Source organism: Caretta caretta, chromosome 14 (genome assembly GCF_965140235.1).
Source record: "Caretta caretta isolate rCarCar2 chromosome 14, rCarCar1.hap1, whole genome shotgun sequence".
NCBI lineage: Eukaryota > Metazoa > Chordata > Testudines > Cheloniidae > Caretta > Caretta caretta.
The window spans coordinates 41,130,052-41,156,906 of NC_134219.1; the positions used below are offsets into that span (position 1 = coordinate 41,130,052).

The 26,855-nt window shown below is 57.6% G+C and overlaps 2 protein-coding genes across 4 annotated transcripts in view; both read left to right on the forward strand.

Moving 5' to 3' along the window:
* Positions 1-25,719, forward strand: part of LOC142069246 (E3 ubiquitin-protein ligase TRIM39-like) — a 41,378-nt gene extending 15,659 nt beyond the window's left edge. Inside the window, exon 6 of the mRNA XM_075119833.1 lies at positions 23,282-25,719. Within this exon, the coding sequence (XP_074975934.1) occupies positions 23,282-23,838 (557 nt within the window). The 3' untranslated portion in view covers positions 23,839-25,719. The remainder of the gene's footprint in view (positions 1-23,281) is intronic.
* LOC125621599 (butyrophilin subfamily 1 member A1) overlaps positions 1-26,855 on the forward strand; it is a 655,591-nt gene that overhangs the window by 231,005 nt on the left and 397,731 nt on the right. The gene's annotated exons all lie outside the window — the stretch shown is intronic.

Consider the following 26,855-nt stretch of genomic DNA (forward strand, 5'->3'; position numbering starts at 1 on the left):
GTTTACCTGCTACTTACAGCCACCTGCTGGTACTTGCCCAGGTGTCTGACCAGGCCTCATCACTGTGACATCCTGACCCCTCCGTGGCTGAGTTAATGGGTGTCCCTGAGCTAGGTGCTGTGAGGCCTGGATTGGGCACATTGCGCTGGGAGCTGCACAGACTGGTAACGGATGATGTGTCTGTGCCTCTCTCCTGGGATACGTGAGGGCTGCGTTGTGTGGCCACCGCTCAGCACTGCCCCAGCCCCCTTTAGCCAAGGCTGGCCGAGCTTTCTGAGCTGGAGGAGGGGCCGGTCTGGATGCTGCGGTCTGACCTGGGCCGTGTGTTACTGGGTAACAAACTGAATCCTACGGGCCCCTCGTCTGTTCTAAGCACAGCCCAGTGTGAGGCTGGGTCAGTGGTTTGCTGCTCAGTGAGTGAGATTCACTCAAAAGAATGTGACTCACAACGTCTGAGCGTGAGCTGCCCCCACCCAAACGCCTCCCCACATCCCCAGCGTGGAGACCGGGGGCAAAGGCAGAAACCTGACCGCGAGGAGGGACAGAGAAGAAGCGAAGGCCGAGGAGAGGGGGAGTGGGAAGGTTCAGTGAGCTCGGTCTGTGATTGCTGAACTGGCCCTTTCATCCTACCCCCGCCCTCCTCTCTTCCCACCCCCCACCCCCAGCAGGGGGCAGTCGAAGGGGCCAAGCTGGGTGTGTCTGTCCCGGCCGATGGAGGCTGTGCAGTGGGTGCCGGCTGCAGGGCCAGGATCTCAGGGCTCCGGGGAGCAGGAACCCCAGGCTGTGGGGGAAGCAGCTTCCTCTCTGTGGCTGGCTGGAGCCAGCACATCCCTGCTCCCCTCCCCCCTCGCTGCCCCCAGCCCAGCCCAGTCTGTGCCCACCGGACCCTGAACACGGCTGGGCTCTGGGCCATTCCACAGCCCTGGCCCCTGAGCCTGTCGGGATCCTGAGCCAGTCACCTCCGTGCCTCCTTCTAGGGGATCCTCAGCCCCTGGGGAGCTTCCTGTCACCCCCCGGAAACCCCGTCCTGGGCAGGGCCCCAGGCCCTGAGTCACTCGCTGGCTGCTCCCCCCCCCGCCGCGGCCTCTGGTGCTGCGCTCGCAGGCTCAGCCCGTGCCAGGGCCAATGCGGCGCTGCTGGGGCTGCTCCTCCCCCGGCACCTGGGTTCTCTGGGTCTGGGCGAGTGGCCGGGCGAGTGGGCAGGGACCTGCTCAGAGACACGCGCCCTGTGCTGCCCCCAGAGGGCAGAGACCAGCCCGGGCCGGGCAGCAACGTGCCACCGCGCTGGGATTAACCCTTTCCTGCCACCCACCCCAGCAGCCCCGGCCGGTCAGTGCCACTCGACTGCCCGCGCTCTGACCCCAGGGACCCGGGTCCGACAGCCGAGGGAGTCGCTGGGTGAATGTGTGGGGCAGAGTAACCAGGGCTCCCTGCTCCCCAGGGTCCCCGTGTGCAATGGGGAAGGCCCCGCGCTGTCATGCAGCCCTTTGGAGCTGGGCCCTGAGTGTTATTATTGATATTGCGCCCACGAGTGAGCCAGGCACTGCAGAGACAGAACACGGGGCTGCCAGCCCCACAGGGCTCCTGGTCTGAGTGCAGACAAGGCCCAGCAAGGGCAGCAGCAAGCATTGGGGGAGGGGACACGAGGGTCCCATTGTGGGGCCAGCCACTCCCTGAGCCCACCCTGTGCCTGTCTTCTGGGTGTGGTAGACAGTATTGTAGTGACCCTGATGGCTCCATGCTGGGCCCTGGGTCACTGCCCAGGGAACAGGGCAGGGCAGAGGCAGCCTGAGGTCGGGGGGAGCTGGAGGCTGTGGGGGAGCGGGAGCATCCTGGGAACTGGGACAGGGACACTGGATGCCAGGTGGATGGCCCAAAACCCTGTGCTGTGTTTGCTCCAGGTTCCCACTCTGTGCTGCAGGCTCTGTTGGGGTCAGATGCTGTGGTGAGGGGCCCGCCCAGACAGACTGAAGAGAGCGAGGCTCTGTCTGCATGGGGAAGGGGCAGCAGTTCTGTAAAATTGGTTCCAGTTTTGTAGACTCATCGTGGGGTGGCCCCCTCAGGTACCACCCTCAGTCATTTCAGTGTGTCTTGGCAAGCATCTTGTCTCAGTTTAACCTCTTCAGCACTTCTGAAATTGCGCCTCATTGTCCAAAAGATCTGAGAGAAAAGTCCCCTCCTGGGGTCCACTCTGAGTCCAAGTAAACCCCAAAATAAAATCTTTTCCTTCACTCTGCTCCAGCCTCCAGCTCTCACTCAAGCTCCTCACTGTCCTCAAGACAGGAGTCCTAAGTCCTCCTTTCCGGAGCTGGGCTTGGATTAGTTTCCGTCGTGGAATCAGATGACGCCAGCCCTCCTTCCCGGAGCTGGGGTCATTTCAGACTGTGCCTTTATTCTCTGCATCCACTTTCTCCAGCCGGGGTCAGCTCTCCAGGGCTCTGTCCTTCTACAGCTGCTGCTGTCATTGTCATCTCTGGCAGCGCCTCCCCCTTAGGGGAGCTCCTCTTGTCTAGGACAGTGGTTCCCAAACGTTTTTGGTCATGCCCTCCCTTAGCTGGTTTGTGCCCCCACCCCGGGAGCTGCGGTTGGGAGCTGGGCCAGGAACAGGGCTGCAACTGGGGCTAGGAGCTGGGGGCCGTGTCTGGAAGTGGACCCGCTGTTGGAGCTGGAGCTGCAGCTGGGGTCGCAGCCTAGAGCAGGGCCAGGAGTCGGTGGCTGAGGCTGGGGCCGGAGCTGCAGCTGGGGCTTAGGGTGGGGCCAGAGTGTAGGTGGGGACAGAGTAAGGCTGGTCGGCGTTCCCTTCCCGCCACCCATGGGGGCTGGTCCATGCCCTGCCATGCCCCCAAGTGTTCCTCCACACCCTCTAGGGGGCCACAACCCACAGTTTGGGGACCACTGCTCCGGAAGCACCCCTTCCAGGCTCCTTGCTCTGGAGAGCTCTCCTGGGAGCTCCTCTTCTCGGCAGCTTCCTGACCCTAGGATTCCTTCAGCTGAGCCCCGGTAACCCTTTTTCAGGCTCATTAGCTATTTAGCTGCCAACTAGCCACATAGGGATTTAATTACTTCCAGGTCGGTCTGGGTTGTCTCATTCTCCCTTACAGGAGACTGTCACAGGTAGTCTGGTCCCTAACTCCCATAAAAGGGCCAGCCCTCTTCATACATTTCCCCCCACCCCCAGAGCCAACCTATATTCCAAGGTAGGCTTGACCATGGCTGATACTTGGTTATGTTCTGCAGCTGGGGTGGGGTGGGGGGTACTTCCTGCCCTGCTGCCACAAGGAAATCTGCAAGGCCCTTGGCGATAATTTTCTTCTTGTCACCGAAGTATGAAGAGACCAGGAGTTTGATTCCCCAACTTTCTATGTAGCTCATGTCATGGGTCAAATCCCCCATAGTCTTCAGCATGTCATAGTTCAGAACAACTCTTTGGCCATAGCAGAGGTAGTCAATAACACTGGGCTTCATCATTGGTGTGATGGTCCTGTAGCAGATATGGGCTGGCTACGGAGCTTCCCTCTCAGCCAGATAAACACCAGATGTGTTAATCACAAAATCCTTGAATTTTCCACCAAGCATGACTGAGATCAGTTTTAAGATGGTATTTTACACCCAGCACTACCTAGGGGTTGAACAGCATAATATAGTTTAGCGCTCTGTTACATCTTCCCCGTTAAGTTCTACATTCCGACCATTTATAATATTTACATTATCTCACTGTCTTTGAAGTTCAGTGCAGATTAGTCTGTTAGGTGTCTCTGAATGGTGCTGGTCTTTTAATTACACAACCCGAACAGGTAACAGCTTCGTCATCTGGCTGTCCATTAGTTCCAATGACTGACTGTGGTCAGTCTGAAATCCTTGAGTCATCTTCTTGTTCTGCATCCATCATCTGCAGAGTTTGCACAGTTGATTGTTCTTTCTGAGGAAGAAATTGTAGATGTTGACAGTTTCTGTTGAACTCTCCTCTCTGGGTCTTGATCACATACAACCTGAGTCTTGAATTCTTTTTCTTTACAACACCTGGAATATTCCATTCTTTTTCTCCATCCAGTTTGACACAAACATGGTCACCGGGTTCTAGGCCTGGTAGTTTTCTAAGTGATGTCTGTTGTAAAAGCGTTTGCAAGCTCTTTTTGCCTTTTTGTTCAATTTGACTACTCTTTACATGTCTGACAACTTTGGAGATAGATTCTTTTCCAAAGTTCGGAGGGTAGTTCTGAGTTGTCTTCCCATCAGGAGTAGTGCTGCACTATATCCAGTAGCTGCTATTGGGGTTGATCTATAACCAGTAGAGCAAAGAATGGATCTTCCTGTTGAAGGATATTCTTCATTGTATGATTCTTCACAAGATCATATTTTGTTTAGATAAATTAAATTCTACGTCAGTGAATTATGGTCCATGCTCTGTCACAAGTTCTTCTGGAACCCTGAAATGACCAAAAGTGCCCTTCAGTTGCTCTATAACACTGTGGTCCATTATGTCTTTCAAGTACACTCTTTCTTTCTATATACCTGGAAAAATAGTCCACGACTACCAGGTAAAGATGTCCCCTGAATTCACATAACTCTGCAGCTAGTCTCTTCCAAGGTCTCTTTCATTCAGACTAGCTCCTTGTTAGTGTCACTAATTACTACTGGCCATATCTCTTTCCCTGCAGCCTTCGGTAAAGAGCTATGGGAGCCCATGGGGAAATGTTTCTACCAAGGGCAAATTTAACAGCAGCTCTGGAGTGTTTCATAGCTGGTGTCCTGAGCCTGGCCTAGCCGTACCTGTGCGTTTCTGAGGATGTTGACAGTCACTCACTGCAAGTCACTGGGATTTGGGCTCCTAAGTTTCTGGGACATGTTTGAAATAGAGCTGGGTGTAATTTGGGGGGTAAATAGTTTATTTGCTGAAAAATTATATTTTGGGTCGACAGAAACTATTCGCGAATCCATGTCGAGTTTGCTGACTAGTTTCAATGAACAGAGAAAGGTGCCACCACTTCCCTTCCAGCCTTTAGCCCCGTGGCTGGGCCCTCAGTGGGGAGCCCCCGGTTCAATCCCCCTGTGGGATGTGGGGCAGGAATTGGAATGTGGGAATCCAGGAAAGGGCTGGAACTGCTGGGCTCCGGGTGTCTGATGTGGGGCTCCCACAATCTCTCCTGCTGAAGACGTCCCCCTGTGTCTAAACACTGCCCTGGGCACTGGGCCAGAGCGTGGGAGTGAGAATCACTCTGCAGGCCAGTGGGTCGGGCTGCACCTGGCAGCCCAGAGTCCAGCTCCGCTGCTCCAATGACCCTGTAAATACTGATCAATAACCCCCATGAGGGGAGGGGTTCTGGCCCCTGGCACACCGGTGTCTCAGCCATGTCGGTGCCCCACTGAAAACCCCAAGTACAGATGCACTGCACTGGTATGAACTGGGACTGGCCCCTGGTGCAGCTTCTCCCAGATGGAGTGGGCAGCAAGTGGGGAAATGCTCCCTCCCCTCCCCACTGCCCCAGCCTCATTAGCAATGGCCCCTGTTCCCTCCAGCACCCCTCAACTCCTATTTCCCACTACCCTGTCCCCTTCCAGCGAGCCCAGACACCCTGCCCATGCCCTAGCATGGAGAGTGCCCCAGCTGCGCCCCGTGGGTCAGGGCTGCACTCCCAGTGTGTGTGGGGATGGCACCAACCTGCTCTTAGCAACAAACCAGCCACACACGACCCCAAAGCAACAGAGATTCCCTGGGGCCTGCCCCCTTCACCTTCCCTCTTGCCCCCCTTCACCTCCCTCTATCCCCCTGGCACCTGCCCCTCCCTTACCCTTCCCTCAATTCCTGTGCCCACCTGACCCCCACCTCTATCCTGTCCCCTCACCCTCACCCGAAACTCCTGCTTCTCCCTCTGGGACCCTGCCCCTCTCCCCATCTTTGTCTCCCTGGCATCTGCCCCTGCCCTCCACCCACCTCTGGCCCCTGGCACCAGCCAGTCTCCTCATTCCCCTGTGCCCCCTGGCTCCTGCTCCTCCCTAACCCCTGTGTCCACCTGGCCCCTGCCTCTATCCTCACCCCTTCCCTTTTTCTCACCCCCTTTCTGCTCCCCTGGGCCCCTGCCCCTCTGCCCCCACTTTGCCTCCCTGGCATGTGCCCCTGCCCTCCACCCACCTCTGCCCCCCTGGAACTCACCCCTCCCTTCTCCCCCTGCCGTCCTGTCACCTGCCCCTCTCCCCGAAACATCCTTTGCACCCTGGAGCCCACCCATCACTTCACCCCCCTGCTACCCCTCCCCTCTCCTCTCCCCTTTCCCCCTCTCCTGCCATGTCTCCTTCCCCTCCCCTCGCCCCCCCTGCCCCGCTGGCGCCTGTACTGCCCTCACCCCCTCTGCCCTTTCATGCCCCCCCATCACCCTCCTCTGCTGTCTTGGCTCCTGCCCTTCCCACCCCCCTGAGCCCTGCCTGTTACCCGTCCCTCTCCCCACCCTCTCTGACCGCTGGCACCCTACTCAACCCCCTCAATCCCCCTGGTACCTGCCCTTTTCCTGACCCCCCTGCACCCTCCTAGTGCCAACCCCTTCCCTCATTCACCCTGGCCCCCTGGTACCCGCCCCTCCTCTTGCCCCCTTCCTCCCTGATGCCCACCTCCCTCACTCCGTCTGCCCCCTGACTCCACTCTCCTCACGCCCCTCTTCCCCCATCACCCATGAGTTGCCCCACCCCCTGCCTTTCTCGTGACCACCCCTCCTTTCACCTCCCATCTCCTGGCACCCACTCCTCCCCACCCCCTTCCCTCCTTTTTGTCTGCCCCCTTCCTTTACCCCCTTCTGTCCCCCGGCACCTGCCCCTCCCCCTGCCCCTCTGGCACCCACCTCTTCCCTTGCCCCCCTCTGCCCCCAATACTGCCTCTTGCCTCTTGTTGTCCCTGGTGCCTGCCCCATTCCATGCCTCACCACTGTCCCCCTGGCACCTTCCCCTCCCACTGTCCCACTGCTGCCTGCCCATCTGCTCACGCTCCTGTGCCCCCCGGCTTTCACCCTTCCCCTCGTACCCCTCTAGTCTCCCGGCACCCACCCCTTCCCTTGCCCTCCTACCCACTGACGACCACACTTTACCTCACCGTCCCGCCCATTTGCCCCTGGTGCCTTCCCCATCCCATGCCCCACCACTGTCCCCCAACCCCCCAGCATTTGTCTCTCCCCCACTCTGCCCCCGGTTCTTGCCCCTTCCTTCTCCCGCCCTGTGTCGCGGAGTGTGGGGGAGTCCAGGCCCTGCACCCCTCTTCCTGGGATCCACTGAGACTCTCAGCCAGCCAGTAAAACAGAAGGTTTATTGGACAACAGGAACACAGTCCACAACAGAGCTTGTGGGTACAACCAGGACCCCTCAATCACGTCCTTCTGGGGGAGCAGGGAGCTTAGACCCCAGCCCTGGGGTTCCCTGTGTTCCTCTCCCCAGCCTCCCAAACTGCCCACTAAACCCACCCAGCAGGTTCCCTGCTGCAGCCTCTGTTCACATTCCTGGGCAGAGGTGTTACCTCCCCCTCCCCCTCCTGGCTCAGGTGACAGGCTCTCAGGTCTCCCATCCCCAGGGCACATTCCCAGGTCAACACTCCCCCCTCCCTGCTGAGTCACTTCGTCACATCTCTCCCCCCTTCGAGACTGAACTGAGCGGGGTCACTGTGACCAGTGACCTGGGGAAGTTCGGGGCCCCCTCTCCGGGACAGCGCATCCGCTATCAGGTTGGCACTTCCCTTCACGTGGACCACGTCCATGTCGTAATCCTGCAGGAGCAGGCTCCATCTCAGGAGCTTGGCGTTGGCTCCTTTCATCTGGTGCAGCCAGGTCAGGGGAGAGTGGTCGGTGTAGACGGTGAAGTGTCGCCCGAAGAGATAGGGCTCTAGTTTCTTGAGGGCCCACACCATGGCCAGGCACTCCTTCTCGATGGCCGCGTAGTGTTGCTCCCGGGGTAGCAACTTCTTGCTCAGGTACACGATGGGGTGTCTCTCCCCCTTTTCATCCTCCTGCATTGACACCGCCCCCAGTCCCGTGTCGGAGGCGTCGGTGAACACCACAAAGGCCTTGTCAAAGTCCGGGTTCGCCAGAACTGGGCCACTGACCAGAGCCTCCTTCAGCGCCCGGAAAGCCACCTGGCACTGCTCGGTCCAGACCACCTTGTCTGGCTTCCCCTTCTTGCATAGCTCAGTGATGGGGGTGGCTATGGCGCTAAAGTGGGGCACAAATCTTCGGTAGTATCCTGCCATCCCAATAAAGGCTTGGACCTGCTTTTTGGTGTGGGGAGCGGGCCAGTCTCTGATCACCTCCACCTTGGCTGGTTCCGGCTTTAGGCGGCCGCTCCCCACCCGATGGCCCAGGTAAGACACTTCCGCCATCCCCACCTTGCACTTCTCCGCTTTTACAGTCAGCCCAGCCCCCTGGAGTCGGTCCAGCACTTGTCTAACCTGGGACACGTGGTCCTCCCAGGTCTGGCTAAAGACACAGATGTCATCAATATACGCCACGGCAAAACTCTCCATCCCCCTCAGGAGCTGGTCCACCAGGCGCTGGAAGGTGGCCGGCGCTCCCTTGAGGCCGAAAGGCAGGGTCAGGAACTCATAGAGCCCCAGAGGGGTGATAAAGGCCGATTTCAGTCGGGCATCTGCATCCAGTGGCACTTGCCAGTAGCCCTTTGTAAGGTCCATGGTGGTAAGGTACCGAGCTCCTCCCAGTTTGTCTAGGAGCTCGTCCGGCCTGGGCATGGGGTAGGCATCAGATACAGTGATGGCATTGAGCTTCCGATAGTCCACGCAGAACCGGACCGACCCGTCCTTTTTGGGGACCAGCACCACCGGCGAGGCCCAAGGGCTGGCCGATGGCTGGATCACCCCCAAAGCCAGCATGTCCCGGACCTCTCTTTCCAGGTCCTGAGCAGTTTTCCCTGTGACTCGGAAGGGGGAGCATCTTATCGGCGGGTGCGACCCTGTCTGCACCCGGTGGACAGTCAGATTAGTGCGTCCAGGCTGGTTGGAAAACAGCTGTCGGTACGGATGCAGCACCCCCCTGACCTCAGCTTGCTGGGCAGGGGTTAGCTGATCCGAGAGGGGGATTGTTTCCAGGGGGGAACCAGCTCTGGTCCCAGGGAATAGATCTACTAAAGGGTCATCTCCCTGCTCTTCCCACTGTCCACACACGGCCAACACCACATTCCCCCTGGCATAATATGGCTTCATCATATTCACATGGTACACCCGGCGGTGGTGCGCCCGGTTCGACAGCTCCACCACATAGTTTACCTCATTGAGCTGCTTGACGACCTTGAAAGGGCCCTCCCAGGCGGCCTGTAGTTTGTTCTTTCTCACAGGGATGAGAACCATCACCGGATCCCCGGTGGCGTAGGCACGGGCCCTTGCCGTGCGGTCATACCAGACCTTCTGCTTCTTCTGGGCTCTGGCCAGATTCTCCCTGGCCAGGCCCATGAGTTCAGCCAGTCTCTCTCGGAAGATCAGGACATACTCCACCACTGACTCTCCATCGGGAGTGGCCTTCCCCTCCCACTCGTCTCTCATCAGGTCCAGGGGGCCCCTCACCCTCCTTCCATATAACAGTTCGAAAGGCGAAAATCCGGTAGACTCCTGGGGCACCTCCCTGTACGCGAACAGCAGGTGAGGTAAGTACTTGTCCCAATCCTGCGGGTGCTGGTTCATAAAGGTTTTCAGCATCATCTTTAGCGTCCCGTTAAACCTCTCCACCAGCCCGTTGGACTGGGGGTGATAAGCTGAGGCCCAGTCGTGCCGGACCCCACATTTCTCCCACAAGCACCGGAGCAGGGCCGACATGAAGTTGGAGCCTTGGTCTGTCAAGACTTCCTTGGGGAACCCCACTCGGCTGAAAATGGTCAGGAGCGCATCGGCCACGGTGTCTGCTTCAATGGAAGCTAAGGGCACTGCCTCGGGGTAGCGGGTGGCAAAATCTACCACCACCAGAATGTATTTCTTCCCCGACCGGGTCGTCTTGCTGAGAGGCCCCACGATGTCCATGGCCACCTTCTGGAAAGGCTCCTCTATGATGGGCAAAGGTCTCAAAGCCGCTTTCCCCTTGTCCCGGGCCTTCCCCACCCTCTGACAGGGGTCACAGGATCGGCAATACTGCCGGACCGTGGTAAAGACCCCGGGCCAGTAAAAGTTCTGTAGCAACCTCTGCCGGGTGCGCCGGATTCCCTGGTGCCCTGCGAGGGGGATGTCATGGGCCAGGTACAGGAGCTTGCGGCGATACTTCTGGGGGACCACCAGCTGCCTCCTGATCCCACAGGACTCTACTTCCCTTGTGGGAGCCCATTCTCGGTATAGGAACCCCTTCTCCCACAGGAACCTCTCCTGGCAGCCTCTCCTCATGGTCCGTACCACCCTGAGGTCGGCCAGGTCCCTGAGCTTCCGCAAGGAGGGATCTTTCCTCAACTCGGCCTGGAACTCAGCAGCTGGGGAAGGGATGGGGACCGGTTCCCCCTCAGTGGCCAGGTCTGAGGCCTCAGCCTCTCTGAGCCGTGCCCCTCGGCCCTCCCTTCCCACCAGGGTAGGGTCCTGCGCCTCCGGTGCGGTACCCTCCCCGAGGTCAGGGAGCAGTGGCCCTCGCCGGCTCTGGCTACGGGTCACAACCAGGGCGGTCTGGGGCTTGCTTGGCCAGTCCTCTAGGTCTCCCCCCATCAAAACTTCAGTGGGCAAATGGTGGTGTACCCCCACATCCTTGGGGCCCTCCTTGGCCCCCCATTTCAGGTGTACCCTTGCCACGGGCACCTTAAATGGGGTCCCGCCCACCCCTGTCAGGGTCAGGTAGGTGTTGGGCACCACCCGATCTGGGGCCACCACCTCGGGCCGGGCCAGCGTCACCTCCGCGCCCGTATCCCAGTATCCATTGACCTTCCTCCCATCCACCTCCAGGGGAACAAGGCACTCTCTCCGGAGGGACAGCCCCGCGCCCACCCTGTAAACTGAGCGCCCTGAGTCCAGAGCCTCCAGCCCTCTGGTGGAGCTGGCCTGGGGTACTCTTCCCTCCTGAGCAGGTGGTAAACTGGTAGGCCCCCTTTCCTGGGTCGTCTGCCCCTCGTCCAGCTGGGTCCCTACCCAATTAACCCTGGGTAGGTTGGGTCTGCTCAGTTTGTCCCTGAGCCCAGGGCACTGGGACCGTATGTGGCCTCTCTGGCCACAGTGATAGCAGCTCAGGTCACGTTGGTCCCCTCGAGCGGGTCGGAGGGGCCCGACGCCAGGCGTTCCCCTTGGGAGGGGGTTCTCCCTATTTCCCCGCTGGGAGGCCCCCTGGTGACTCTCTCTCTGCATCGGGGGGGGCCTGTTCTTTTGGGACTCCTCCCGGCTACCCCCTGACCGACTGTTCACAAACTCGTCGGCCAGCTGCCCTGCGTGCTGGGGGTTCTCGAGCTTTTTGTCCACCAACCACAGCCTCAGGTCGGAAGGGCACTGTTCATACAGTTGCTCCAGTACAATTAGGTCAAGCAGGTCCTCTTTAGCTCGGGCCCCAGCTGTCCACTTGCGGGCATACCCCTGCATCCGGTTGGCCAGTTGTAGGTAGGTGACCTCAGGCGTTTTACGCTGACTCCGGAACCTTCTCCGGTACATCTCGGGGGTCAGCCCAAACTCACGGAGCAGGGCCTGTTTGAACAGTTCATAGTCCCCTGCCTCCGGCCCTGTCATCCGGCTGTACACCTCCACGGCTTTGGGGTCCAGTAAGGGGGTGAGAAACTGGAGCCTGTCTGCAGGGTCAACCCTGTGCAGCTCACAGGCATTCTCAAAGGCCGTCAGGAAGCTATCTATGTCCTCCCCCTCCTTACGCTGGGCCAGGAAGCACTTATCAAAGTTCCTTGCAGTCTTGGGTCCCCCCTCATTCACCACAGCCGGGGCCCCACTGCTCTTCAGCCTGGCCAGCTCCAGTTCATGCTGTCTTTGTTTCTCCTTCTCCTGACGTTCCCTCTCCTTCTCCTGACGCTCCCTCTCCTTCTCCTGACGCTCCCTCTCCTTCTCCTCCTGCTCATGTTGACGTTGTTTCTCCTTCTCCTCCTGCTCATGTTGACGTTGTTTCTCCTCATGTTGACGTTGTTTTTCATGATCCTCCAGCTCCCTCATTTTCATCTCCCTCTCCCATTCCAGCCGCCTCCGCTCCAGGGATGGGGAGCTCCGCCGGGAGGATCCCCTGCTGGGTGCTGGGGTCAGGGTGCCCTCGGTATTCGCTGGGCTTCCCCCAACCCCTCCCCCAGGCATAGGTAGGAAGGGTCTCGGGATGTCCTCGGCAGCAGTCTGACCCCTCCCAGCCCGGTCAGGCCCCGGGGCCCACGCTGCGTCTGCCGGGCGGCTCCCCTCAGGGACAGGGATCGGGTCCTTCAAGCGATCCCTCTCCTCCAACTGGGCAATCAGTTGTTCCTTGGTGGACCTCCCGATGCGCAGCCCCCTCTGCCTGCACAGCTCCACCAGGTCACTCTTAAGGCGTTTAGCGTACATCTCCCTGCTGGCCACTCGCAGGCCGGGCAGCTTCCCACGGTTTCCAGGAAAAGCCCTTAGTGTGCCAGTCCTTCTTGAGGTCACCACCTCTTTGCCAGGGTCGAGCTGCAGACTCCTCCGCCCCTGGGACCGCTCGCTGCAATCCCCCGGGGGACCCTGTTACTGCAAAAGTCTTTCTCTCTGGTCACACATTCCCAGGGGTTAGCCGCCCCCCGAAACCGTCTCTCTCTGAATCTTCAGCACGCCTGGTCCCCGTCAATTCCCCTTCGTTTTACTGTTCCCCAGTCACTTACTGCAGGAAGCGCCGTTCACGGGGTGCAGTAGATCCCACCGCTGCCACCAGTTGTCGCGGAGTGTGGGGGAGTCCAGGCCCTGCACCCCTCTTCCTGGGATCCACTGAGACTCTCAGCCAGCCAGTAAAACAGAAGGTTTATTGGACAACAGGAACACAGTCCACAACAGAGCTTGTGGGTACAACCAGGACCCCTCAATCACGTCCTTCTGGGGGAGCAGGGAGCTTAGACCCCAGCCCTGGGGTTCCCTGTGTTCCTCTCCCCAGCCTCCCAAACTGCCAACTAAACCCACCCAGCAGGTTCCCTGCTGCAGCCTCTGTTCACATTCCTGGGCAGAGGTGTTACCTCCCCCTCCCCCTCCTGGCTCAGGTGACAGGCTCTCAGGTCTCCCATCCCCAGGGCACATTCCCAGGTCAACACTCCCCCCTCCCTGCTGAGTCACTTCGTCACACCCTGGCCCCCACTTCTCCCCTCAGTACAAGCCACTTCCCTCGCCCCCACCCCCTGTTGCCTGCCCCTTCCCTTGCACCCCTCCCCTGCCACCTTCCCCTTAGTTCTTCCCCCTTCCCTTCCCTCACTCTCTGCCTCCCTAAAACCTGCACCCCTCACCTCCCTCTAGTCCCCTGGTGCCAGCCCCTCTGTTCACTCCTCCTCTGCCCCCCTGAGGCCCATCTCTACCATTGCCCCCATCTGCCTCCTTGGTGCCAGCTCCTTCCTTTGCCCCCTCTGCCTGCCTGGTGCAAACCCCTTCCCTTGCCCGCCTTTGGGCCCCCTGGTATCTGCCCCTCCCCTCCCCATCTCCTAACCTCTGGGTCCCACCCCACCCCAAACCTCCCTCTTCCCCCCTCATGCCCACATCTCCACACCCCGCTGCCCATAGGGTGCGCCATTCTCCACACTCCACTTTCTGCCCCCCAGTGCCTGCCCCTCTCCTCTCTCCACTCCTTGTATCTACCCCTCTGCTCATCCCCCCGCATCCGTCCTGGTGACTACCCCTTGCCTCCTCCCACCTCTGTCTTCCTGTCACCCACCCCTCATGCCCCTCTCTCCCTTTATGACTGCCCTTTCCCTCGGTCCACTGCTGCCCCCTGGGGTCTGCTCCACCGCTTGCCCCGGCATGTCCCTCTGAAACCTGTCCTACCCCCACCCCTCTTTGTCCCCTTGTCACCTGCGCCTTCTCCCACCCCCTCTTCTTCCCCTGGTGCCAGCCCCTCCTTCTACTCCCCCTCTGCCTCCCTAGCGCCTGACCCTCTGTTCACCCCTTGTGTCCCCTGGTGCAAGCCCCTTTCCCTCCTCCCATCCCCCAGTTCTGCCCGCCGCTTCTCTATCCCACCCTTTGGACCCCTGGTGTCCACCCCTCCCCTCATCTTTCTCTTTTCCTTGGCACCAGTCCTGCCCCTCACTCACACTCTACAGCCCTGATGCATGTCCCTCATAGAATCACAGAATATCAGGGTTGGAAGGGAACTCAGGAGATCATCCAGTCCAACCCCCCACTCAAAGCAGGACCAATCCCCAACTAAATCATCCCAGCCAGGGCTTTGTCAAGCCTGACCTTAAAAACTTCTAAAGAAGGAGATTTCACCACCTCCCTAGGTAACGCATTCCAGTGTTTCACCACGCTCCTAGTGGAAAAGTTTTTCCTAATATACAACCTAAACCTCCCCCACTGCAACTTGAGACCATTACTCCTTGTTCTGTCATCTGCCACCACTCAAAACCCTCAAGAGCCATCCTCTTTGGAACCCCCTTTCAGGTAGTTGAAAGCAGCTATCAAATCCCTCCTCATTCTTCTCTTCCGCAGACTAAACAATCCCAGTTCCCTCAGCCTCTCCTCATAAGTCATATGTTCCAGTCCCCTAATCATTTTTGTTACCCTCCGCTGGACTCTTTCCAATTTTTCCACATCCTTCTTGTAGTGTGGGGCCCAAAACTGGACACAGTACTCCAGATGAGGCCTCACCAATGTCGAATAGAGGGGAACGATCACGTCCCTGGATCTGCTGGCAATGCCCCTACCTATACAGCCCAAAATGCCATTGGCCTTCTTGGCAACAAGGGCACACTGTTGACTCACATCCAGCTTCTCGTCCACTGTAACCTCTAGGTCCTTTTCTGCAGAACTGCTGCCGAGCGATTAGGTCCCTAGTCTGTAGCGGTGCATGGGATTCTTCCATCCTAAGTGCAGGACTCTGCACTTGTCCTTGTTGAACCTCATCAGATTTCTTTTGGCCCAATCCTCTAATTTGTCTAGGTCCCTCTGTATCCTATCCCTACCCTCCAGTGTATCTACCACTCCTCCCAGTTTAGTGTCATCTGCAAACTTACTGAGGGTGCAGTCCACACCATCCTCCAGATCATTTATGAAGATATTGAACAAAACCGGCCCCAGGACCGACCCTTGGGGCACTCCGCTTGATACACTGGCTGCCAACTAGACATGGAGCCATTGATCACTACCTGTTGAGCCTGACAATCTAGCCAACTTTCTATCCACCTTATAGTCCATTCACCCAGCTCATACTTCTTTAACTTGCTGGCAAGAATACTGTGGGAGACCGTGTCAAAAGCTTTGCTAAAGTCAAGGAACAACACGTCCACTGCTTTCCCCTCATCCACAGAGCCAGTTATCTCGTCATAGAAGGCAATTAGATTAGTCAGGCATGACTTGCCCTTGGTGAATCCATGCTGACTGTTCCTGATCACTTTCCTCTCCTCTAAGTGCTTCAGAATTGATTCCTTGAGGACCTGCTCCATGATTTTTCCAGGGACTGAGGTGAGGCTGACTGGCCTGTAGTTCCCAGGATCCTCCTTCTTCCCTTTTTTAAAGATGGGCACTACATTAGCCTTTTTCCAGTTGTCCGGGACTTCCCTTGATCGCTATGAGTTTTCAAAGATAATGGCCAATGGCTCTGCAATCACATCCACCAACTCCTTTAGCACTCTCAGATGCAGCGCATCCGGCCCCATGGACTTGTGCTCGTCCAGCTTTTCTAAATAGTCCCCAACCACTTCTTTCTCCACAGAGGGCCGGTCACCTCCTCCCCATGCTGTGCTGCCCAGTGCAGTAGTCCGGAGGTGACCTTGTTTGTGAAGACAGAGGCAAAAAAAGCATTGAGTACATTAGCTTTTTCCACATCCTCGGTCACTAGGTTGCCTCCCTCATTCAGTAAGGGGCCCACACTTTCCTTGACTTTCTTCTTGTTGCTAACATACCTGAAGAACCCCTTCTGGTTACTCTTAGCATCTCTTGCTAGCTGCAACTCCAGGTGTGATTTGGCCTTCCTGATTTCACTCCTGCATGCCCAAGCAATATTTTTATACTCTTCCCTGGTCATTTGTCCAGTCTTCTACTTCTTGTAAGCTTCTTTTTTGTGTTCAAGATCAGCAAGGATTTCACTGTGAAGCCAAGCTGGTCGCCTGCCATATTTACTATTCTTTCTACACATTGGGATGGTTTGTCCCTGTAACCTCAATAAGGATTCTTTAAAATACAGCCAGCTCTCCTGGACTCCTTTCCCCCTCATGTTATTCTCCCAGGGGATCCTGCCCATCAGTTCCCGGAGGGAGTCAAAGTCTGCTTTTCTGAAGTCCAGGGTCCGTATTCTGCTGCTCTCCTTTCTTCCCTGTGTCAGGATCCTGAACTCAACCATCTCATGGTCACTGCCCCCCAGGTTCCCATCCACTTTTGCTTCCCCTACTAATTCGTCCCGGTTTGTGAGCAGCAGGTCAAGAAGAGCTCTGCCCCTAGTTGGTTCCTCCAGCACTTGCACCAGGAAATTGTCCCCTACACTTTTCGAAAACTTCCTGGACTGTCTGTGCACCGCCGTATTGCTCTCCCAGCAGATATCAGGGTGATTGAAGTCTCCCATGAGAACCAGGGCCTGTGATCTAGTAACTTCCGTGAGTTGCCAGAAGAAAGCCTCGTCCACCTCATTCCCCTGGTCTGGTGGTCCATAGCAGACTCCCACCACGACATCACCCTTGTTGCTTACGCTTCTAAACTTCATCCAGAGACTCTCAGGTTTTTCTGCAGTTTCATACTGGAGCTCTGAGCAGTCATACTGCTCCCTAACATACAGTGCAACTCCCCTGCTTTTTCTGCCCTGCCTGTCCTTCCTGAACAGTTTATATCCATCCATGAGAGTACTCCAGTCATGTGAGTTATCCCACCAAGTCTCTGTTATTCCAATCACATCATAATTCCTTGACTGTGCCAGGACTTCCAGTTCTCCCTGCTTGTTTCCCAGGCTTCTTGCATTTGTGTATAGGCACTTGAGATAACCCTCTGATTGTCCCTCTTTCTCAGTATGAGGTGGGAACCCTGCCCTCTCGCGTGCTCCTGCTCGTGCTTCCTCGCGGTATCCCGGAGTCCCTCCCCTTCCCCCTTAGCCCCACTCAGTGCCTGCCCCTCCCATCATCCCATTTTCTCCCCTGGCATATGCTCCTCTGTTCACCCTTCCCCGTAGCCCCCTGGGAACCTGCCCCTCCTCTTACCCTCCTCCACCCACTGGTGACTCACCAACCTCACCAAGCAGGACATGGCGCCAGATCTACCCCGCTGCCCCCGGCAGTGACCCCCGCAGCTGGTACCTGCACAGGGGTGACTGGGCCCTGCTGGCCCTGAGCTCCCGATCTCACTCACTGCTCCAAGCTGCCCCGTCTCTGCAGCTCCCAGGCACTCTGGACCCAGAGCTCCCTTGGCGTAGGCATGGTCACCCCGCAGCTCCCCCATTACAGCCACTGACACACCTGGGACTTGTCACGTCCTGGGCAGACTCACAGATTTCCCAGGAGAGTGACATGGACAAAGGGACAATCCTGGGAAAACCTGGACAGGTCGGGTTGCCAACTTTCTAATCTCACAAAACCAAACACCCCTGCCCCGCCCCTGCCCTGAGGCTCTGCCCTTCCCCCTCTCCGGGGCCCTGCCCTCTCTCCCTCCATCCCCCCTCCCTCCCTCGCTCACTCTCCCCCACCCTCACTCACATTCACTGAGCTGGGGCAGGGGTTTGGGGTGTGGGAGGGGGATGAAGGCTCCGGCTGGTGGTGCGGACTCTGGGTTAGGGCCAGGGATGAGGGGTTTGGGGTACAGGAGAAGGCTCCAGGATGGGGCAGGGGATTGGGGTGCAGCAGGGGGATGCGCTCTGGGCTGGGGATGTGGGCTCCAGGTGGGGCCAGAAATGAGGGGTTCAGGGTGTGGGAGAGGGCTCTGGGCTGGGGTAGGGGGTTGGGTGCAGGGGTGGTGAGGACTCCAGCTGGGGGTGCAGGTTCTGGGGTGGGGCCAGAGATCAGGGGTTTGGGTTGCAGGAAGGGGCTCCGGGCTGGAGCCGAAGGGTTCAGAGTGAGGGAGGGGTGCGGGCTCTGGGGTGGGGCTGGGGATGAGGGATTTGTGGTGAAGGACAGATGCCTGGCAACCTTGTGGACAGTCCTAGGTCCTGTCCACACGGCCCAGTATCACCCTGCTGAGCTGGGTACAGGCAGCCACATGCCAGCCCAGGCCCCTGGCAGGGACGCTGAGCTGCTATGGTCACGAATAGTGTTAACTCTGCCACGTGTCACACACCACGCCCCAGGAACAGCTGTAACCTAGACTCGTGGCAATGCAGGGCTGGAAGGGACCTGGAGAGGTCACCTAGCCCAGCCCCTGGTGCTGGGGCAGGGCCTAGACCATCTCTGGCAGGGGTTTGTCCAATCTGTTCTTACAAACCTCCAGTGACAGGGATCCCGCAGCCTCCCTTGGACCAGGTCCAGAGCTTCACTGCCCTGAGACTTAGAAAGTGTTTCCTCATCTCCAGCCTCAGTCTCCCTTGCTGCAGCTTGCACCCATTGCTCCTTGGACAGGCCCTCGCCCTGCCCGCTGCGGGCACTGGGGGTGTCACCAGGTGTGAGCATCGCTGTTATCGCACTGAATGGCTGGGGGCGCTGGGCTGGCTCAGGGGGGCAGTGAGGGAGCTGGGGCCTTTCACTCCCCAGTCACCGATCTCAGCCCAGGCTCAGAGTCCGGCTCCCAGTGAACAGGAGCTCATGTCATAATTCTTGTCAACGGCAGCCTGACCGGCCACCTCCGCAGGGAGGCCAAGGCCTGAAGGGGCCGCAGGGACGGTTCCTCCCCAGGGAGAGGCTCCAGCAGGTGTCAGGGCTGAGCCACGTTGGCAGGAGAGTGCGGGGCTCACACGGCCGCTGTGACACCCTCGTACCCTCGCTACCCAGAGCTCCAGCAAGAGGGGTGTAAACCCCACTTGTACCCCCAGCACTGAACTCACTGACACTCACTGACACTGCCCCAAGGCCCCCGCTCCTCCCGAGGTTGGGGGGGGTGAATAAATGGCACTGGAAGAGAGGGGCCAGGAGACCATGGCCCCATCACTTTTACTGATAGGAGGGCTAGGTCTCCCACTTTTTACCGGCTGTAAGGGCTAGCGATGAGGGGCGGGAGGGGGCAGAGAGGAGCGACCTTGGGGGCAGAGTGTTGGGGGGAAGAGGCGGTGCGGGGGGTGGAGTCTTGGGGAGAATGGGCAGTGCGGGGGCGGGGTCTTAAGAAGGAGCTCCCGGAGAAGGACCCACATGGGAGGGCGGGGCCATGGTACAGGCACCGGTGGCCCCTCTACTTTTAGGGAGTTTCCATCACTCCTGGGGAGAGGACCATCCCGGATCCTGATCCACGGGCACATCTGTGTATTTGCCGGGTGCACAGAGCTCTCCAGGTGGAGACACTTTCTCACTGACCCAGGAATCGGTGCTGGGAGGCCCCACTGCCCAGGAGGCCAAGGGCTCTCGCTCCCCTGCCCTGCGGGTGAAGGGAGGGGCCCTGGGGCTGCTGTTCCCTGTCCCAGGAATGGGGTGAAGGGAACGTGGACACAGACAATGTCCCCGCTTGCGCTGTGAGGGGCAGACCTGGCTCCACGCTGGGCTTCAGAGCCTGAGCTCCAGCCTGAGCGTGAACGTCTATGTGGCTATTTTAGTGCCAAAGAGGGAGCCCCACAAGCCTGAATCTGTCCACCCCGTTCGGAGACTCGCTGCAGCGGGCTGTGTACATGAACCCAGAGTGTGTCCAGAGTCTGGGTCTGAAAGTTCCCAGCGCGTCTGATCCAGGGCTGGTTAATGAGAGGAAGGCGGGTGGCTGGCGCAGTCGTTAGATGGAGACACCGGGGCCCCTGGGGCTCTGGGACGGTCTCTGTGACCATTGTCTGCTCTGGGAGACGCCCAGGTACAGCTGCAGAGGGTCTGTGCCACCAGCATCGCCCATGGGACAATCGCTCTGGGCAGAGTTCAGGCTGATTTGTGGGCGTCTCCATTTTCAGCCTGATTTTGGGGGCGAGATCAGGGGCTCAGGGGGAATATTTTTACCCAGGGCAAATTAAATAGCAGCTCTGGAGTGTTTCATAGCTGATGTCCTGAGTCTGACCTGCCCGTAACTTTGCGTTTCTGGGGATGTTGAGAGTCACTCACTGCAAGTCACTGGGATTTGGGCTCCTCAGTTGCTCAGACAGGTTTACAGTGAAGCTGGGTGAAATGTTTTGGACAAATACTTTATTTGCTGCAAAATTATATTTTGGGTCGACAGAAACGATTCACGAACCCCTGTCGAGTTTGCTGACGAGTTTCAATGAACAGAAATGTGCCGCCGCTTCCCTTCCAGCCTTTAGCCCTGTGGCTGGGCCCCCAGCGGGGAGTCCCCGGTTCAATCCCCCCGTGGGACGCCATGAGGGCTTGAGCTGCTGGGCTCTGGGGGTCTGATGACGTCCCCCTGTGTCTAAATATTGCCCTGGGCACTGGCCAGAGCGTGGGAGCTAGGCTGACTCTGCAGCCCAGTGTGTCGGGCCCCGACCTGGGAGACGCAGAGTCCAGCCCCCCTACTCCAGTCACCCTGTAATCATTGATCCATAACCCCAGTGACGGGAGGGGTTACGGCCCCTGGCACACCAGTGTCTCAGGCCATGTCTGCCGGGGTTTCCTTGCATCGGTGCAAACCCCCAGGGTAGACTGGCTGTGCGGATGTGAACTGGGACTGGCGCTTGGTGCAGCTTCTCCCAGATGGAGGGGGCAGTAAGTGGGGAAATGCCCCCTCCCCTCCCCACTGTCCTGGCCTCATTAGCAACAGCCTATTAGTACGCATTTGCCCCCCCCTCCCCCAGAATCCTCCACTGCACGGCCGCCCCAGTGAGCCCAACCCAGAGCACTGCCCCATGGCAGACGGGCTGGGCCAGGAAAGGGGCGGGGCTGGCTGTGGGGTTTGCCTGGCTGGAAGGTGGTGCCCATGGGGCCCGCCAGCATGGAGAGTCCCAGCTGCGCCCCCTAGGGCAGGGCTGCATCCCCAGTGTGTGTGGGGCCAACACCAACCTGCTCTTAGCGAGAAACCAACCACACATGAACCCAAAGCAAGAGAGATTCCCTGGGGCCTGCCTCTCCCTCACCCCTCTGGCTCCTGCCCCTCCCTTACCCTTTTCTCACCCCTGTGCCCACCTGGACCCTGTGTCTATTCTGACCCCTCCTCCTCGCCCCTCCCCTTCTTCCCACCCACTTTCTGCTTCCCCAGGCCGCTCTGTCCCCTACTTGGCCTCCCTGGCATGTGCCCCTGCCTTCCACCCACCTCTGCCCCACCGGAAACTCCCCTTTCTTCCCCCCTGCCCTCCTGGCACCTTTCCCTCTCCCCCAAACATCCTTTACACCCTGGAGCCCACCCATCACTTCACACCCCCGCTATGTCCTGGCATCCACCTCTCCCCTTTCCCTCCTCTGCTGCCAGGTCTCCCACCCCTTCCCTCATTCACATCTGCTTCCCTGGTGCCTGCCACTGCCCTCACCCCCTCTGTCCCCTGATGGCCGTCCCACCCCTCACCCTCTTCTGCTGTCCTGGCTTCTGCCCTTCTTACTCCCCTCAGCCCTCCTGGCACCTGCCTCTCTCCCCACCCTCTCTGACCCCTGGCACGCACCCCTTCCCTCACCCCCCTGTGCCCACCCCTCCTCTAGCCCCACTCTGACCCCCCGGCACCTGCCTCTCCCCAATGTCGTCTCCTAACACCTCCCTCTACCCACCTGCCCCTGCCTCTCTCCTCGCCCCTCTCTGCCCCCTGGTGCTTGTCCCTCCCCTCCTCTGCCCTCCCTGTGTCTGCCCTTCTGCTCAACCCCCTCAATCCCCCTGGCACCTACCCTTTCCCTTACCCCCCGCACCCTTCCCTCCTTCCCCCTGCCCCCCCAAAAACCTGACCCTCCCCTTGTCCCCTTCCTCCCTGGTGCCTACCCCCTCACCACCCTCTGCCCCACTGACCTCACTCTCCTCTCGCCCCTCTGCCACCATCATCCATGCCACCTTCTCTTTATTTCTCACTCTGCCCCTCCCCTCGCCCTCTGGCTCCATGACACCTGCACCCCTCAGCACCCCTCTAGTCCCCTGATGCCAACTCCTCCTCTGCCCCAAGTCCCAGCTCTACCCTTGCCCCATCTGCCTCCCTGGTGCCTGCCATTTCCTTTGCTCCCTCTGCCCGCCTGGTGCCTGCCATTTCCTTTGCCCCCTCTGCCTCCCTGGTGCCTGCCATTTCCTTTGCCTCCTCTGCCCGCCTGGTGCAAGTCCTGTCTCTCGCCCCCCTTTGGACCCCTGGTCTCTGCCCTTCCCCTCACCTCAGCACTGCCCCGCCCCTCCCCTCCCCCTCTCCTAATCTCTGGGTCCCACCCCTCCCTTCATCCTCCCTCTGCCCCCCTGGTGCCCACATCTCCCTTCACACTCCTCTGCCCCCCTAGGTCCTGCCCTTCTCCACACCCCTCTCTCTGCCCCCTTTGGCTCACCTGCTCCCTCACCCCCCATTCTGCCCCCCAGCACCAGTGCCTGCCCATTCGCTCCCCCCATGGTTCCACCTCCCCACTCCTCATCATCTCACCCCCTGGCAGCTCACCCTCCCCTTGACTTCCCCTGCCCCGTTGGAGCTCCCCCATTCACGCACACCCCTCTGCCCCCTGGTGCCCGCCCCTTCCCTTGCCCCCCGCAGCCCCCTGGGGTCCGTCCCCTTCTTCTCCCATGGAGCCCACCCCTCCCCCCACCCCCTGCAGCCCCCGGGATCCTGCCCTTCGCCCCCCCTCTGTTCTTATGGTGCCTGCCCCTTCCCTTGTCCCCACATTGCCCTTGTGCTGCCCCTCCCCTCTACCCCTCCCCCCTACTCCTGTCACCTGCCCCTCCCCTCTACCCCTCCCCCCTCTGCTCCTGTCACCTGCCCCTCCCCTCTTCCCCTCCCCCTCTGCTCCTGTCACCTGCCCCTCCCCTCTTCCCCTCCCCCTCTGCTCCTGTCACCTGCTCCTCCCCTTTCCTCTCCCAGCATCAGCCTCTCCCCTCCCCCCTCCCGCACTGACACCTTCGCACCCCTCCCCCGCTCCTCCTGCCCCTTCCCCCCATTGTCTCCTCACAGGCAGAGGGGCCCTGACTCCCCTCAGGCAACAACCCCCCCCAGCGATTAACGGGGACGCAGGTTAATTTCCCTTCGATCCCAGTGACCAGCCCCTGCCCCCGGCCCTGACTCTGTGACTCTCTCCCCAGTGGACGTGACTCTGGATCCAGACACGGCAAATCCCCACCTCGTCCTGTCTGAGGATCAGAAATGTGTGAGACACGGAGACAGACGCCAGGATCTGCCCAACAACCCTGAGAGATTTGATCCTTGTGCCCTTGTCCTGGGCGCTGAGGGGTTCGCGGGCGGGAGGCGTTACTGGGAGGTGGGGGTGGGAGACAAGACGAGATGGATTCTGGGGGTTTGTCGGGAATCTGTGAGCAGGGAGGAGTGGGTCACACACACACCTGAGGATGGATACTGGGCCGTGCGGCTGTGGTATGGGGGATACGAGGCCCTCACCGACCCCCTAACCCCCCTCCCCGTGAGCGTCCGGCCCGGCCGGGTAGGGATTTTCCTGGACTATGAGGCGGGCGAGGTCTCGTTTTACAATGTGACTGACGGGTCCCATCTCTTCACTTTTACTGACGTCTCCGGGACGCTCCGCCCTTATTTCTGTCCTGGTTACAGTGCTGGGGGTGAAAACGCGGCTCCCCTGATCCTCTGCCCGGTCCCGGCTCCGGCCGGGGGGAATCTCGGTCCCTGACACTGACCCCGTGGCACAGACCGGCCCCCCCCAGCACTGCTGCTCCTCTGTGGTGGGGGCCGGTTACTGCAGCTACTGGAGTTTTTGTGCTGCCCAGACGCTGCCAGTTTCCCTTTTCCACTGGAGGGTCCAGACGAAAACCAGACACCTGGCAACCCCCAGCCCTCACCTTGCCCCGTCCCCTGCCCCGGGGTAGCAGATGGTGGGGGATGGCGTCGTTCACTCCTGCCAGAATTTTCTATCCCTGTGAAATCTCAGTGTAAAATAGGAAAGAAAAAAGATTAATCTAATTTAGAAAATATTATTGTAACAAGGTGAAAATACAAGAATATTTCACTTACATTTCAACAGTATTTCAAAAGTCAAGCATCTAAACATATTTTTAGAAATGGAATTATTTACATTTATTTTTTGATTCTTCCCTCAAATCTGTATTGAAGTTTAACTTCTCTAACTAATGTCATTTGTATTTCAACAGTGGAATTTCAAGAAATCCAAAATATTTATCTTCACAAAATAAACTATTAAATTGTCAGACGGGGTTGTTCAGTTATAATGTACGTGTGTCATAAACATCACAACTACACACATGTGCAGCTGTTCTCTCTCTCTCTCCCCCCCCCGCCCTCTTTATTGCCTTGACTGGTTCTCTCCGGGAGGCAGGGCACATACACCCACCTCCTGCACTACCCCTTTGAAACTTAATAGCTTAAAAATGATAGAATTAATGAAGCAATATATTTAAAATAACCCATACAAGATTATATAATATTCTTTGAAGTTCTGTCAGCATTAATTCACTTTCTAGCTGCACATAATCGGTAATCAAGATATGACCCTTCCTTTCTTTTTCTCACAAAACGCGGTCCCCAACCTCAAATGCTGTATTCTTAGATACCAGGGGTCGGCAACCGTTCAGAAGTGGTGTGCTGAGTCTTCATTTAGTTACTCTAATGTAAGGTTTTGTGTGCCAGTCATACATTTTAACATTTTTAGGAGGTCTCTTTCTATAAGTAAATTATATATAACTAAACTATTGTTGTATGTAAAGTAAATAAGTTTTTTTAAATGTTTAAGAAGCTTCATTTAAAATTAAATTAAAATACAGAGCCCCCCCCGGCCCTTGGCCAGGACCCGGGCAGTGTGAGTGCCACTGAAAATCAGCTCGCATGCTGCCTTTGGCACACGTTCCATAGGTTGCCTACCCCTGCGAAATACAAAAATGTCTTCTACAATCTCATTTTTTTTGGTTTATTTTTCTTTAGAAATATTATTTGTAGGCAATGTACTTTGAGTGTGCACTGTTGATTTCAAAGTACTGCCAGGCTTTCCATGTTCTCGGTTATAAGGACACAACAAATGTAGTTTGAGAAAGAAATAGAGAAGGGGTTGTATTCCTTTACTGAATCATCACAAATTAACTTAATATACTGGCACTTAATGACACATAACATGAAATTTGGTGACGTTTTATTGGGAGACCTTTTTTCTCAGCCATAAATCAGTTGAAAGGGTGACATTTTTGTTGTCATGTGAGGTTTAGAGTACAAAGAAAGGAAAGTTGCTCCAGGAAATTCATCACAATTCCAATGGGTTCTGTCCACCACTTTCTAGAATGCTCTGTAAAAATAGTGACCGATTGGTCCAATTCCTTGATGTTAGCGATTGAACCTAATTTCTGGAAGAGCTGGCTGAGCTGCGTGTGAGAGGAGGCACATCACATGGCATTGCTAGGACACTTTTTGTTTTAAACGTGATGTGTTATGAACATTTTCAATGTCATCATTCAGTTTTGAAGATTTATTCACAATACGCCATCCATGGCAGAGGGCCCTAAACTTACGCTGATTATTTGAAAATAAATACCCTCACATTATCTTGTGATGGATTCATTTGTGGTTTTATCAAGTCTGCTGCTGTCTAGGTGGCATGGTCTGCTGAAGCTCTGTGTCACCCCGCCATGAGTGTGTAATTGACCATCTAGTGAAAATATCACCAAATGTAAACTGTTACCTCGTTATTCAATTCCGAACCTAGATCTGCCAGTATCTGCTCTGGACAGCCATGTTAATATATCATTTCACATGTCTTCTTCTCCACCTCATGTGCTTTCATAGTTCTAAGTGGAAATTCTTCTACCTATTTTGAAAAATCATCTGTAGCTCTCAGTACATACTGGTATCGCTTCTGAGACACTGGATAGAGCCCGATTAAATCTGCTCTCAGCAATTCCCAGGTTTTAACAACCTATGTGCAACAACACAGGCGAGAGTTCTCATTTGGATCTTTCCTATGACATTTTTATTATAATCCCATCTATAGTAAGAAAAGTAAACATTATAATGTGGTTTCTGTAATAGTTGATGTCTCCACACAGTCAGAATCTAACTTTTAGTGTTTTTCAGAAGTAAATAAATACCGGACAAATTTCTGCAACTGAGAATGTGCATAAATACACCTTGCAGGGTCGGCGAGTTATATGGGCCCATGGTGCTCGTGCTCCAGCAATATTCAGAGCCCGGGAGCCAGGGTCCACCAATGTTTGGGGCCAGGTCTCTGCCCCGGCCCCATCTGCTGCCCCCATGGGCCTCCCCTGGAGTGCCCCCGGCCCCGCCAGCTGCTCCGCGCAGTGCTCCCTCACCGGCCGCTGCTGGCTACAACACAGGGACCGGCGCGGGCGGCAGGCTGAGGTGGCCGCTGCGCCTACGGAGGGGGGAGAGGAGGAGGTGCACATGTGATGGCAGCCCCCCTGGCACCTACTGGGAGACGACTCCAACTCCGAGGAGGCTTCCTGGAGTCTGGACCTGAGCAGCTGGGGCATGGGTCTGTGTTGGACTCGTGCCCCCGCCCGCAGTCACCTCTCCTGCCCCACGCTTGGCAAGGTGATGCCCCATCCCCCACCCCCAGTGATGCTATGGTGACAGGCATCAGCAGGGGAGGAGGTGCACACGTGACAGCAGCCCCCCCGCCACCTTCTGTCACCCACCACAAGGGAGGCGAGGGGGCTTCCTGGACCT